The sequence below is a fragment of the Microtus oregoni genome, unplaced genomic scaffold, assembly GCF_018167655.1.
Source record: "Microtus oregoni isolate MIOR12 unplaced genomic scaffold, Mior012 000029F_ref0000214, whole genome shotgun sequence".
Classification (NCBI taxonomy): Eukaryota; Metazoa; Chordata; class Mammalia; order Rodentia; family Cricetidae; genus Microtus; species Microtus oregoni.
The window spans coordinates 9,692,646-9,707,483 of NW_024543088.1; the positions used below are offsets into that span (position 1 = coordinate 9,692,646).

At 46.1% G+C, this 14,838-nt stretch overlaps 1 protein-coding gene across 1 annotated transcript in view; it reads right to left on the bottom strand.

Moving 5' to 3' along the window:
- Flt1 (fms related receptor tyrosine kinase 1) overlaps positions 1-14,838 on the bottom strand; it is a 161,684-nt gene that overhangs the window by 65,065 nt on the left and 81,781 nt on the right. The window contains exons 13-14 of the mRNA XM_041677893.1: positions 11,333-11,641; positions 6,779-6,925 (exon numbers count right to left, since the gene is read on the bottom strand). Of these exons, the coding sequence (XP_041533827.1) occupies positions 6,779-6,925; positions 11,333-11,641 (456 nt within the window). The remainder of the gene's footprint in view (positions 1-6,778; positions 6,926-11,332; positions 11,642-14,838) is intronic.

Here is a 14,838-nt window from a genome sequence, read left to right on the forward strand (position 1 = left end):
TGTGTTGCCAGGCCCTGGGGCAGGTGGCCTGGGGAGGGAGAAAGACACTCAGAGCCGGTTTCTTCAAAGTGACTCTGCAACACTGTTTCAATCTGGCTGCAGATTGTCACATTGTGTAAGGGCCCAAAAGAAGCGAACTATTCTGCAGGAACTGGGCTGTCTGTCTAACTCTGGGGACCAAGGCATGCTCCGGGCGCCCGCTGTCACAAGTAATCCAATCCCTCTCTCAGGAACGTTCAATGTCGATGGAGCTCTAGGGCCTGGTCTTTCCTCTATGGCAGAGTCTCTGTGTTACACAGGCTTTAAACCTGGCTTTGCGTCCCCTCAACCCTTCAGAGGAAATGCATCTTCCAATGTCTGCCAGCACTGCCACCCGTCCTGGTCCTTCCAGCTGCTCTCTGCTGAGCTCTGGTTCGGACACGCAGCCCTGTCCTCACCTCTTTCAAGGTTCCCCTCATTTCTTCTTTATAGTTAACCAACACTTAGCCATTGGAGCCTATTGTCTACAGAGTCCTAAAGCACCGAAGTTCATGCAGAAAGTGGATTTTCTCTCAGTTTTTAATGTAGTCAAGATTTTAAAAATTAAATCTACTTTTAACCAAGATATAAGACATAAAATGTGGAGGTGCTAACGGGAATGTGCGAGTTTTGATATAGGTGGGAATTGTGTGATTTTTGAAATCAAGTTAAACATATCTATTGCTTCAAATGTTAGACACGTCTTCATGGTGAACACTGTCAAGGCATACCCTTCTGCTTTTCGGTGCGCGTGGTCTCCTTGCCACCGCAGCCGCCCACATGGGCCCTAGCACCGGACTCTGCAGCAGTTTGTCTAGCCAGGTTAGCCAACCCTTTCTCAGCTCCCCTGTTTCACAGACCTGAGCCCTGTGATGAAGTCGTGGCGTTTTCGTCCGGCCTCATTTTACTAACTTATCTTACGCCACCTTGAGGTCAGCTGACGTGGACAGTGAGCAAGCAGGACAAGGACGGGTACTGCTTGAAAAAGCCGCATCCCATCAGGACACTACACAGGTTGATTACTTGACCTTTTGGTTATATTTTAAAATTTGGAGTAGCTTTATGTATTTAATCTTGATTTAATTTAATTTTACTATCCAGAAGTCAGAGGTTAAGGATTTAGCTCAGTGGTGTGTTCTCGCCTACCGAGCACAAGCTCCTGAGTTTGGTTATCAGTTCTGAGGGGCAGGGGGAAGACAGATCCATGTCATGTTTGCCCAGCCTACCTACTGTGCTAGATAGAAAGGAGCAGCTTCTTAAATAAACGAGTGAGGTGTGAACTGATACGGCTTTAATTTCCACCTCTTGAAAACTTGAAATTAGCTGGGCATGGTGGGGCTTGCCTTTAATGACAGCACAGGGAAGGCAAAGGCAGCTACCTGCCCATGTTAGCTCCAGGCCAGCCGGGTCTATATGGCAAGTTCCAGGTCTACTATGAGCTGCATGGTGAGACCCTGTCTCAATAAAACAAAATGAATACAAAAAACCCCCTAAAGATAACTAGATTTGGCTTCAAGATAATTTCTCTCTTCATAGATGGAATGCCCAGCTTTTAAAAATGCCTTATCTTTTTTTTTAATACACTTTAAAATGATTTCTAACCATGTTTTAAATGTAAGTCTGTGGAAGCTTTTACATGTAAGAGGAATACAAAGGTCTTCATTGCTGTTAGATGGTTTTGGATGTCAACCTGGCTGTTTAGAACCGGTCTGTCTGTTGCCTTGCGAGAGATAAGACACACTGCCGTACTAGCTGCCTATGTCAGAGACAAGCCTAGCTTGCTCAGATGCCATGACCCGAGCCAGTCGTTTCTCCCCCCTCCCTACTTCTTCCTGTTTGAACCTATAAAATCAGCAGAGTGGTTTAGTGAGCCTCTCCGAACTGCCACAAGGAACCAGCCAGACAAATGAACACGAGCGAAGCGCCCATGGCAGTGGTGTTTGTGAAGCACAGTCTACCTGTGCACCAGCTCACACTAGCGCCCACCTCAGGTAACAGTTATGAGTTTAACATGGTTCTTGCTGTCTAACCGAATGATCAATAACTCGCAATTACTGCGGGAAGGTTTGAAGAACGCAGGAAGCCCGAGAAGTGAGGCCGAGAATGAGTGTGAATGGAACCAGTGAAGAACGGCTGTCTCCTAGCCGTAAGACAGAAGAAAAACACTCTGGTGACAAGGATACTAGGACAGTGAGTTTGCCAGGTGGAAACCGAAGCAGCCCGGGGAGTATGTGAGGCAGGCAGGGTGTGAGAGGCGAGCCCCAGGGGAGAGGTGGTCAGTGAGCGGTGATGCCCATGGATCAAGCGAGGAGGCGGGAGAGCCTGCCGCTGCAGGAGTCAGTGATGTGGATTGCTCGGGTCTTTTTCCTCTTGTTCCATTGCTGTGGCAGAGGCGGCCCCCATGCGGGTGTGCATGCTGTCCCAGCCCACACACTCCAGATTTCCTTTTGTTCCTGCCTGCTGCCCTTTGGCCCAAGAAGTTACTACCCAGCTTTCTTGCCTTTGCTTTCCTCTGCAGGAATGCCTGGGTCTCACTGAAAGGGAGGAAATGAAGAGGGGGCAGACGTTCCCTCAGCTCTTTCAACAGGCATTTGATGGTCACGGGGGCATGTGCTCGCATGCATGCCCAGCTTCCTCTCTCCTATTTTCTTTGGAATGTTGAAGAGTTATCAGTTCATGAGTAATAACGATAGTAGACCGGATCCTGTTAAGGATCCAACACCCCTACAATACTCTGAGCCCTTCTGAGCGGCTAGGCTTTCTGTGAAAGAGGAGTCTCAGTGGGGTTGTATGCTCAGGTTTTCAAACATAGTCTAGCCTCACCGGGTTAACATGTGAAGGGGCTTTCCACTCCATGGAGCCCTGGCAAGTCAAGGCTGGCTACTGTGGTTACCAATGGTCCGTATTCACAGGTTTGTAATGGAAATAGCTCCGTAGAGTCGGTGTGTTTGATGTTACCTCTGTGTGCTGTTGAACAAGCCAAGGAGATGGAGGATGTGGGGCCTGACTGTTGCACCCCAGGTCGCATTTGGAACTTTGTGGGAGTGTGACTACTGTTCGGAACGTCCTTCCCAGGAAGTTACAGTGGGAATTAGCTACTTGTGGACCCCAGTCCTCTCCTTCCACCACATGGGGTCTGGGGTTCAAAAACTCAGGTTAACAGGCTTTGCGCCCAACATGTTACCTACAGTGCCACCTCAGTGGCCCGGCTAGCGCAGCTTTAAACAGAAAGTAAAGAGAGAAGATGGACATAGCATAGTGAAGTTTAACAAGTACCGACAGTGGTGTTTATTACAGACCTAGCTAAGAGTTTATAGAAGACTCATTTAGAAGCTTCTTTGTGGTGGGGGGAGAGCTGACGCTGGGGATGCTTTACTCAGTCTTGATGTTTTCTAGCAGATTCCAACTCATTGGCCAATTTCTGCACAACAAGGAGAGTCAGACGGTGGTGACACTCACTAAGCTGTCACCATGGGCAGCTTGACTGAGCGACACGGTCAAAACCTGACCATGTGCGGTCAGCATTATCCCAGTTTCAGAAGTAAACAGGACCCCAGAAGGCAGAACTCAGTGCTGGGGCCTCAAGCCCTGGTCTCTGTGGTGGACTCACCTGGCACTTATGTTCCCTTTTGCTGTGCGTGCGTGAGTGTGTGAGTGTGTGTGCGTGCGTGCGTGAGTGTGTGAGTGTGTGTGTGTGTGCGTGTGTGCGTGCGTGCGTGAGTGTGTGAGTGTGTGTGTGTGTGTGCGTGCGTGCGTGTGTGGTGTGTGTGTGTGCGTGCGTGCGTGTGTGTGTGTGTGCGTGCGTGTGTGTGTGTGTGTGTGTGTGTGTGGTATGAGTGCTGTTCCCCCTCCCCCCCCCAGCCTCATAACAGCCATGGGTTTTTGGAACTGGTTGAACCTTGTGTTTTGTTTGAGACAGGGTCTCTATGGTCTAAGCTGACTTTGAACCCTCAATGCCTTGAAGTACCTGCCTCCACCTCTCCAGTGTTGGGCTCATGGGCACGAGCTACGATATTTGAACTTTTAACTCAAATTTAGGGCCTAAGAACTGAACTTAAATCAGACTCAAGTCTCTCAAACTGCCAGTCACCATTTTCTCTCAGCACATCATGAAATCTGCACGGCCTGTGATCACGTGAGGGTGGAGGACAGAGCAAAAGCCAGTTCACCAGGCTTGTAGAGGATCTAGGGCTCCTTTGGGCCTCTGTTATGTGACATGGACTCTGACTTTATAGGGGAAGCAGTCACACCAGTCTCTTTTATGAGCTATGTGTTTGTCTACGTAGTCTCTCATCTTTTTCTGATGGCAGAATACCTCAAGGGATTCATCTTCTACAAAATAAATGGTTTAGTAAGTCATTCAATCTCTTTGGGCCAAGTTATCTATTCTCCATATTGGCCTAAGGATATTCCAAAATCTCTTCATATAGCTCTGTGATATAGACCCTGCCTCAAACCAAGTGTTTGGATGACCAGATGAGCTACTAAAGGTAGCAGGCAAGTCTCTGGACGTCATTCATGAAGCCAACACTCTGGGAACATGTGACTGACGCTAACACTCTGAGTAGGAGGCCCAGATAGATTGTCTACTGGCTGAAGGGAACTGCATATCACCTGATGGTTACAAAGGAATAGCGGGAGGTGAAGGTGTGGCTCAGCAGCCAAGAGCACGGGATGCTCTTGCCGAGCACCTGAGTTCTGTTCCCAACACTTGTGACAGGCAAGGAACAACCACCTGTAACTCAGCCCCAGAGGAATCAATGCCTCTGGCCTCCTCAGCCACCTCACTCAAGTGTAAATAAGTTCTTCAAAAATAACAATAGAGTATGAGACTTTTTTTCCTGATGAAGGGTTCCACTTCCCTCTTACTGAGGTTGTTTAAAAAGGTAATTACTTGTCGTGTGTGTGTGTGTGTGTGTGTGTGTGTGTGTGTGTGTCTCAGAGAGAGACAAGCTGCTCCCTTTTGGCGAGAGGGAGGTCCTTAGGAGCAGTGGCAAGCTGGTCCCAGCGTGCTGTGCTTGGGGAACAGAAGTGCTCCTTCTAGACAAGGTGTGACAGGGCTGACTCTGCACTGTGGAATACATAGCCCTCCTGAGACACCATCAATACTGTGAAGCTTTGTTCTCTCGTGGTCTCATCCCAAGATGAGATCCCAGACTCACACAGAGACTTGCTCTGAGTGGAAGACTCACAGTCTGGGAGCACGCCACACCGTCACACGAGTGATGGAGGTTGTCAAGTATTGTGAATAAGGACAATTTTATTCATAATATGGGGACTGAACAAATATAACTTGTACAAATATAACTGTCAACCAAAATGTAAGTTTAGTTTAATCTTATTTAGCCACAGCGTGAAGCAGGCAGAATATAGACCCTGTCTGTAGTCATTGATTTTAGTTTAGCCAGATTTATTTTTTAAAAAGAAAATAGCTCATAACAATTAGTTTAAGCTAGAAAGTTGTTTTGTTGCTCTTTTTCTCTTTTAGGACTGAAGAGATGGCTCAGCCATTAAGAGCATTTGCTGCTCTTCAGGAGGATCTGAGTTGAATTCCCAGCAGCCACGTCAGGCAGCTCACAACCACCTGCAACTTCAGTTCCAGGAAATCTAATGCCCTCTTCTGCCCACCATTGGCACCTACACTCTCACAGAGTCTCACACTCACACACACACCCCTAAAAAAGTAAATGTTTTTGTTAAACTAGTATAATAAAATAGTGCTCCCAGATTATGAAAACGAGTATAGATGAATTTTTAAAAAATTATAAATCTACCTCTCTGAGCTTCATATGTACTAAGTGCTGAAAAGTGCAATATGGGGCTGGAGCAATAGCTCAGTGATTAAGAGCATCAGTTGCTCTTCCAGAGGACCCAGGTTTGATTCCTAGCACCCATGTGATGGCTCCCAGGAATCTGTGACTCCAGTTCAGTGAACCTGACACCTTCTCTGGCCTCCACAGGCACCAGGCAATCAAGTGGTACCTGAACATACATGCAGATGAAACTCTCAAACACATCAAAGTTTTAAAAATTAAAAGCAAACCAAAACAAAACTATGCAAGCCCCCTAGCCAAGAAACCCACTCCTCATCTGATGGAGGTGGGACTTGTATCTTCTCTGTTGCTTTCATTGGTTAATTAATAAAGAAACTGCTTGGCCCTCTGATAGGGTAGAATTTAAATAGGCAGAGTAAACAGAACAGAATGCTGGGAGAAAGAAGCTGAGTCAGGGACTCTCCATGATTCTCCCACCTGACACAGACGCAGGTTAAGATCTTCCCTGGTAAGCCACCTCGTGGTGTTACACAGAATATTAGAAATGGATTAGATCAATATGTAAGAGCTAGCCAATAAGAGGCTGGAACTAATGGGCCAAGCAGTGTTTAAAAGAATACAGTTTCCGTGTAATCATTTCGGGTAAAGCTAGCCATGCGGACGGTCGGGTGCCTGGGACGCAGCCCGGCCGCTCCTATTTCAACACTCATCCTCCCAGCTGTCCCAGTGAATTGAACCACTTCCTGGGCGGCCTTCCCATGTCTGTCCCTCTGAGCTGTTTAAAGGCTCAGGATGAGCAGATGAAGTAAGGAAGCCCTTTAGTGCTGGGGATCGGGCCGCGGAGCCAGCGCTGCGATTCCTCCTTGGAAGCTGAAGTAAACACAGTCTGCAAGCATGCTAAGCAGAAGGTTCTAGATGTCGGAGAGGCAGGAGGTAGGGAGACTGGGAGGGAAGGGTGTGACCGAGGGCAAGGGAGAGTCTCTTACCAGGTTCTTGCTGTATTTTGTGGTTGTTTTTGAACCAAGCAATGTGAGGCTCAGGGACGCCACTAGCTAGGCAGTCTAAGGTCGCGGAGCCGCTGATGGACACCTTGTGGTCACTAAGGTTCTGCAGCAGGTGCGGCGCCTTCTGGTCTAGTGAGGAAAGAGAAGGGCTTGGGGTTACTTCGACTGCACAAACATTGGCGTTTTTAATAGAGGCAGAGACCACCCAAGGTGACCATAAGGCTTCAACATGCATTTTGTCCCCTTTATCTTCACTCATTAAAGTTATTGCTTCCCTTAGTAAGCCACGACAATAAGTTACAATGTACTAGAATGGAAAAATGAGGGACTAGGCTGGACTCTGGTTTTAGACACACGGGGGTCTTATCTGGCCAACTCGGTTTCTTCTTTGACAAGGAAGAGCTTTTTCTAAAACTCAAATATTTCAGAAACTCAACATGAAAAGCATGGTTGTGTATTTAGGGTTGTATTTTTTTTTACATTCCTATTACATGTTGTGATGGGCCAATGTAATCTCATGTCTTGTGTGTGATTTCTGCATTGAGCCCGGTGGCTCTGAGTTTGTATTGATTTGAGCTGTATGGGATGGGTTGTGTTACTCCATAATCTACATTTTGAGGCAGCAGACCAAACAGGAAAGTTCTGGAATTTTCAAAGCTTTATTGATTACTTCCCTCCCTCCATTCCCTTCCCCAATGCAAGCAACCAAAAAGTTAATTCAAGAGGCAGAGGCACAAATTGTAGGTTTTGCGCTATATAATAGCACAAATATTATATTTTATATTATTTTCTCTTAAAACATACAAATATGGTACAATACAATTTATTTTAATAAAATGCCAACCAATATAGTACAACAAAAAATGAACTTAATACATTAAGATGCAATACATTATAATATTAAAATCCCACACAGGAACCGCAGTACCCCCAGGGCCCCAATGAGTACAGTGTCTCTGCGGAAATGAAGTAGTCAGTCAGTCCTGCTGATGTGTATACATTCTAGCGAGGCGGGATTGGATCAGGGACTCAAGTCCGACAGAGAAGAACAGAAACGCCTCCTAACGTCATCCCCTACCCCCACCCCCACCCCCGCCCCCCAGTCCTCCTTCTCCATCTCATTTGCAGATCCTAGGACAGAAATCCCAAGGGTTTAGGTGTGACTTACATATTCTGCACACTGGTCTGAGCTTTCTCTGACCAGGTTTGGGTCCTCATCTTAGGGCATTAACACGGGGAGTGCGCAGCTTAGGAATGGCTAAGCTACAAAGTGGCGCTGCTGTGGCCTGGATTGGATTCCACGTCCCCTGCAGGAGTCTGCTGCATCCCCACACTTTTCTCTTTAGATTCCTGCAGGGAAACTCTCAGGGTCAGCATCTGTTAAGGCCATTTTGAAATCCCAGGTTAAGAAGTATACCATCATATAACAAAGTCAAGTAGGGAGAACGAGGCAGGGTGACTACCCATGAGATTTCTCAAGGGCATGGGGTTCCAGAGTTTCTAATAAGCCTTCTTGTTTCACACAAAATGAAATCTGAAGGCGTGTGGGCTGACTGAGATCCCTTCCTCCGGAGGAGGCTGCATGAGAACGCTCTTTGGCCTCGTCTCCTCTAGCTCACCTTCACGGGCGAAACCAGTCCTGTTATTTCTGTGTCTATGTTCTATGCAGCCTGTCAGCTTTTCTTATTGAAAAATGTAGCCCATAAAAAAACTTTCCATACGTGATAACTTGTGCGTGCTTGCTCGATACAATGTTGACACTTTTACAGAGCATCCGTGAGATATGATGAGACAGAATAAAGAACACACAGCTAGTTAGCATTGAACAGTGACTCGGACAGATCTAACCTGAAACGCGGACCCAGTCCGTTGTGTTTCCTAGCTTCCTCCAGCACATTTTACTATGACTAATGTGGTATCTGCGATAAAATAATCCATCACTGCTCATAGGCCTTAAGAGAAGTTTGAATACAGGGCCTATAAAACACCAATACTTTTCATAGCTACAGTTTATAATATCATGTGGACATAGGTTGTGAGTTTCCCTGACAGATGTACTTAGAAGAGAATGTCTGATTTAACAAAAATGTTGCGAAGAGCATCCAAAGGGCCGATTTTATGCTACAAACTTCACAGGAGCAGCAGAAAGAGCTGCGGAATAAACACAGAACTCCATTTAAATGCAAGGTTCACACGCACCTACGGAAGCATACAGTATGAGGATTTATCTATGAATTTTTCTTTTTGTATGCTAAGTTTCCCAATTTTGGTTTCTGTCTACAGAGTCATTCAACCTAAGCATCATATTTTGTTAATTCTACCTCAGACTCTGTAGCGATGGATTTTGACATTTTAAGAAAGAAAGGTGCATGGAACCCATACATAGCTGGTAAAAATAGAAACCTGACCCTTCTTCTAAAATAATCTGAATTAACAGAATACTTTTGCTGGTTATCAGTAGCCAAAGACAACTGCCCACAAGAGGTTCTTTTCCTTCTTAGCTATGACCCTGTGTTGCTGGCTAGGTCCTAGGCCCCTAAAGATGTGGTTTCTTTTTTCCACTTTTGGAAGGGGCTGAGGAGCCAGCCTCATTCCCCTTTCCTTCAGCTGTCTCTCTCTCTCTCTCTCTCCCTCATCTCTCTTCATATCCCAAAGAAAGATTAAAAAAAAAACTATACAATAATAGATTCTTTTCTTAGAAGAATCTTCGGGAAGGATTAATTATAACAGTGAATGGAATTCTTAAGATTGTCTCTTGGAATACATGCATCTTTCCCTCCTCCCAGGGAAGGAATAGGAAGGCTTTGCATGTTCAGTTCAGTTTTTCTGAGAAAGCTCCCTAAATTCTTAATTTTTTAAAAAAAGCTTTCCAAAAAGCTGAGCCCCTAAAGTCTTCTTAATGGTGCTGAGGTTGTGTTTCCTGAAGGAACACATTGCCTCAGAATGAACAAAGAGGCCAGGCCAAAGAGCCATAGGTAAGGCTTCAAGACACAATTGATTATTCTTTCCTCTGGGCTGACAGCCTTCCAGGCCACTGATTGTTTTCACAGCATTCGGGGCTCCATAAAAGTGGCCTTTGGGGGAAATGCTATTGTTTACTCTTTCACACTTGACAAAAGCAATTCCCACGCGAAAGACTAGTTTAGCCACGGGACCCAGTCTGTTGCCTAGAGGAGGAAGCAGGCTGCTGAGTTCCCAAGCTTGAGAGCGGCCATATTATCACTCCCCATTGAACTGCCCAGCCCCTGTTTCTCAGCCACTCTATTTTGGTCATTATTGCTGGCTTCCCCCACCCCTGTAGTTCACATACAAAGATCAATCATACATGGAAACAGAACAATGCATATTAAAAGTACCTTTCCTTCAAATGCAAGCTGAAAATGTTATTGCTCTTGATTTTTTTTAAAAAGGCATGCATTTAAATAGTTTTAATATTGCGCTTGTACTTTTGCAATTTCTTAACGACCATAAACATCCATTAACATTTGTATACAGAGAAGGTGGCCTTTTCCTGTTTTAGTGAGTAGATTTTTTAGTAGCTATTAAGATGGCTGCATGAACTCTCTAGTCACAGTATGTCCTGGATACACGGATTGTGGACACCTCTGATGCCAGCAAAGCAAGATGAAGGGCTTTACAACAGTGCCCAGGGGCCATGAATATTCAGAATGAAGGCTTGCTGTGCTTTCTCCGGCTGTCAGGGATTGCTGGTCCAGCGCAGGGCAGTGAGGAGCAGAGCCAGAATGCTGGACTCCCTACTGAGGAAATACCTGTGGAACTACCTGGAATATGGACAGAGGAGGGTGGAGCTGACTGGGTGGACCTTCATCAGTCATACTTTGCTCTCAGAATTACATCAATATCTTGTGCCCCTGGGACCCATCTTAGAACCCCCAGTTTAAGATCAACATAATTCATGTAAAAAAATACTTTCAAATAAATAAGCATTATAACTTGTTATCCAGGTACTATTTACAAAATCAAGAGCAAATGAAAACAGTTAAAAGGAAAACCAGGTAGACACCCGACAAAGACTCAAATTCAACTGTACTCATGTTGTGCTGAAAGAATTAACTTATTCGTGTCCATCTTTGGCAGGAACCAGCAATTGGCTTAAATTATTCAGTTTGTGCAGCTTCACAACTTAAAAAAAATATATATCAAAAGAGGTTGGCATCAGAGTGGAATAAAAGATGAGTCCCAGGTTGCTGTCTATCAGGCAGGAGAAGACAAAAGAGAGAAGGCAGAGTACAGGGATCTTCATCCAAACACACACCAGGTGGCCCAGAGAGCACCCTGGGCCAGCAGGCACTGGGGATCCTTATTACACTATCGTGTCCAAACTCATTCTGAGAGGAGCGTCTCCTCTGGGCCTGAAAGCTAGCAACAGTGACAACAAACCAAGATGGGAGGAGACCACCGTGACTTCTCAACGAGTCCTTTAATGTTTGACATTACTCTGTGTGGTACAATCACTCCTCCTGCCTTTAAACTTGGAGCTCCGAGAGAAAAGAGCCTTTTTGTTGCAGTGCTCACCTCTAACGAGAACTTCTGTCTTCCGGAGGATTTCTTCCCCTGTGTATATGTTCCTGGCTCTGCAGGCATAGGTGCCTGAATCTTCCAGGGACACATTCTTGATGACAAGGTTCAGAGTGATGGAATACTCTTGGGTGGTGGCCATCTTCTGCTTGCTGATGCTGTGGTGCATGGTTCTGTTATTAACTGTCCGGAGCAGAAGCCAGGTAATGTCTCTGTACAGGAACTTGTTGACCGTGCAGGAGATTTTCAGGTCCTCTCCTTCTGTGGGCATCTTTTCCAAGGAGACGTGGAAGCCATTCGGGACATCTAGAAAATAAGAACAAAGAACTTCAGACCAAGTGTCTCCCAGTGAGCTACTCAGACATGGCAAGAACCATTCATTCCCCCCACAGATCCTCTAAACATCAGCCCGGACAAGGCTTTTGTCTTTTTATGTTAGCGGAAGTGATCAAACAGAGCTGGGAGAGCCTGTGGAGTTGAGTCCATCCCAAGTGACACAGGAAATGCAAAATCAGGGCAGTTTGGGGGGGCAGGTAACCTTTTCTTATCTGTCCCCAGTTGCTCGGCATGGTGAAATGATTTTCCTAACTTGGAACCAGAACCTCCTGCCCCATCTCGTTATCACGTACAGTCCTGGTAAGCTGACATTTGAGGAGAGTAAAATAACAAGACAGCCCAAGAGCAACATGTACTAAAACTCCAAGGTCCTGTACAGCTCCAAACAGCTCCTTTCAACTGAGCCCTGCCGGAAAGACTGGTCAGGGCCAGCCCATCAGGGACTGCCCTTACTTCACAGTGGCCTTCTCCCTGCTGCTTCTGAAAAGAGTCCATGGCCTCTCTACTAGTCCAGGGGGCAGAGGACAATCAGGTTCCTCACCCACTCCGGTCCTCTAGTGGGAATGCTTGTACCCATACACAAAAGGCAACATGTTTTCTTTTGAAAATGTAGGCAAATCCGGACCAGTTTCCAGATTCCAGAGACATCCAATAGTTTTAAAGTCAAATTTAGGGCTGGGGGCATATCTCAGTGGCAGAGAATTTGCTTAGTTAGTGTACCCAGCCCCACAGGTGGGGAGGTCGTATTTACTCTAAAGAAAAAAATCATTCTAAGGAGTGGGGTATGGAGGCGCACAGTTGCCATCCAGCACTGGGGAAGTAGTAGAAGCAGGCAGGCCAAGAGTTCAAGGCCATCCTTAGTTATGTAGGAAGTTTGAAGAGGACCCAGACTACTTGTAACAGTCTTAGAAACAATAAGAAATGGTTTTGAAGGCAATGACGTCAACAAAAGTCACTCCGTTGAGGGTCAGTTGCCATCCTTTCTCTACACCTCCTAAACCCCTTCCCATTCTACACCAGCCTGTGCACCCCACCTCTCAGGGGTCTTTCCAAAACCATCTGTTGGGTTTAGGGGTACAGGCTCCTCCATGCCATTCTAGAATGCTCATGGCTACTGGCCCTGAACTGACTTATTCTCAATACCTTCCCATTGCTTGCTACTGATGATGTATCTATATTTGAGCAAAGAATTTGGGCCAACATTTTACAAAGAGCTTTGAAGATGAAAAGAGCTGTTGTCTGTTGTTATTATTATCCTCCGTAAACAAAGGTATAAAGGGACCTTTAAACGTTAAGGGGACAATAGTCCAAAATTAGACATCGTATCAGCTCTTTCCTAAATCCCACGTTGCTTGTTTTTCTGATTTTTCTGGCTTTGGCTGTATTATAAAATGTCTTGTCTGAAGAAATGCCAAGTATTCATTTGAAACCTGGAAGCAGGGGGTGACAGCAGCCTGTGAGGTGGTGGTGGCTGAGGAGCAAGGCAGAGAGGAGAGACGCTCTTGCTGAAAACCTGGTAAGGTGTCTGCCATAGCCACGCCAGCGGCTGCTTCAGCATCTGCTTTACATCCTTCCAAGGGAGAACGACATGTTCGCTGTCATCGTCCACACAGACACAAGGACAGAGGGCTGCATGCAGACCTTCTCCTAAGACCAGAGCCTTTCTGTGCTCCTCTGGACTCATCCCGGTGGGTTGGCACCCAGGGATCCCGGTCACACCACTGAGGTCATGTACGGAGTTTCTATTTACTTTAGTGATTTGAAACTTCCTGGGGAAATAGCTCACAGATTTCCTGATGGAAGATTTTGTTTATCTTTGCCAAGTGCCACCAGGAATCTCAAAATGAAATGCATTTAGTGACATTGGGAAACGAGGGCGATAAGACATTGCAGCCATTCCGGTTTCACCCTCATAGTCACACCGGGCGCCAGAAAGAAGGTAAAATAAAAAATTTAAAAAAGCATGCAAAATTTATCCAGAGAAGAGAATACAAACAAACAACTAGGAAAGCCCTCAGATCCATCTTGAATCCTGTTTGCGGGGGGGGGGGGGGGGGGGGGAGGGAGGGGTAGATGCGTCTGAAGCCTTCAGACAGCCCTTAGGATTTTCTGTTTCTCAGTGCAACCCCCTTTCAGTATTTGCTTTTGATCCCTAGAAGACTGTAGACAAATATCGTTGTTTAGTAAACCCAGAGGGTTTTTCTCCTCAATTATTTTTTTCAAGCCTGAATATAGAAACAGACCTAGGAAAGCGTCCTCCAGCTCTGCCAATGAGAAGAGCAGCTGAGCGCTCCCTAGGCATTGTCACCAAATAACACTCCTCATCTGGATGGGGTCCAGGAGAGAGAGAGAGACACAGGTAATCCTGTAGGCAGAGCATGCCCGTGTGCGAACGGGCACTAGGTGGGCAGGCATGGTCACCTGACTGGGTGGCCCTACATAGACACTGGAAAGGGCGCTTGTCATCTTGTTTGAAACACTGAACACTTTACTTTCATTGAAAACTGGCAGTAATAGTCCCTGAAAGAACATGAATAGTCACTAGAAAGCTCTGCTTAGTTCCTAGGTACAAGTACCAGATTTAGGAGAGGACATGGCCAGGGAAGCCAAGGACCATAGCTAGCTGCTTCCCCATGGAGGAAGAAATCACTGTGTTTTAAGAAGAGGGACATAATTAAAATGAGAATCAACAAATCACCAAATCGATCTTTGCAGCATTTAAAGTTTAGACAGCCACTTTAGGGGTAGGGGATCCTAGGGTTTGAACTCAGGGCCACCTACATGATATGAGGGGGAGGGGACTCTACCACAGAGATCACGGTGTTAGTTACTTCTGTAAGTTCAAGGCTGGTCAGGTTTACATATGAGCTCCTGGACAGCCAAGGATACATAGTGAGATCCTGTCTTAAATTAAAATAATTAGCTAAAAGCCAACAGTGAATATAAGCAGGTCAATCTCTCATCAACCCACATGTAGGCTTCCCAGGGCTGGTAGACAAGAGTTATGGGGAGAAAAGCTTCTCCGAGACAACCAGGCCTAGGTTATGAGCTGTTTCAGGCTTAAGTTGAAGTTTTTGTGTTTTCAGAAGTGCTTCTAGGAGGCATGTCTTTCCCTTCCCCTCAGCATGGCCTCTCCCAGAACAAGCCTCCAAAGGAGATGTGTCCCC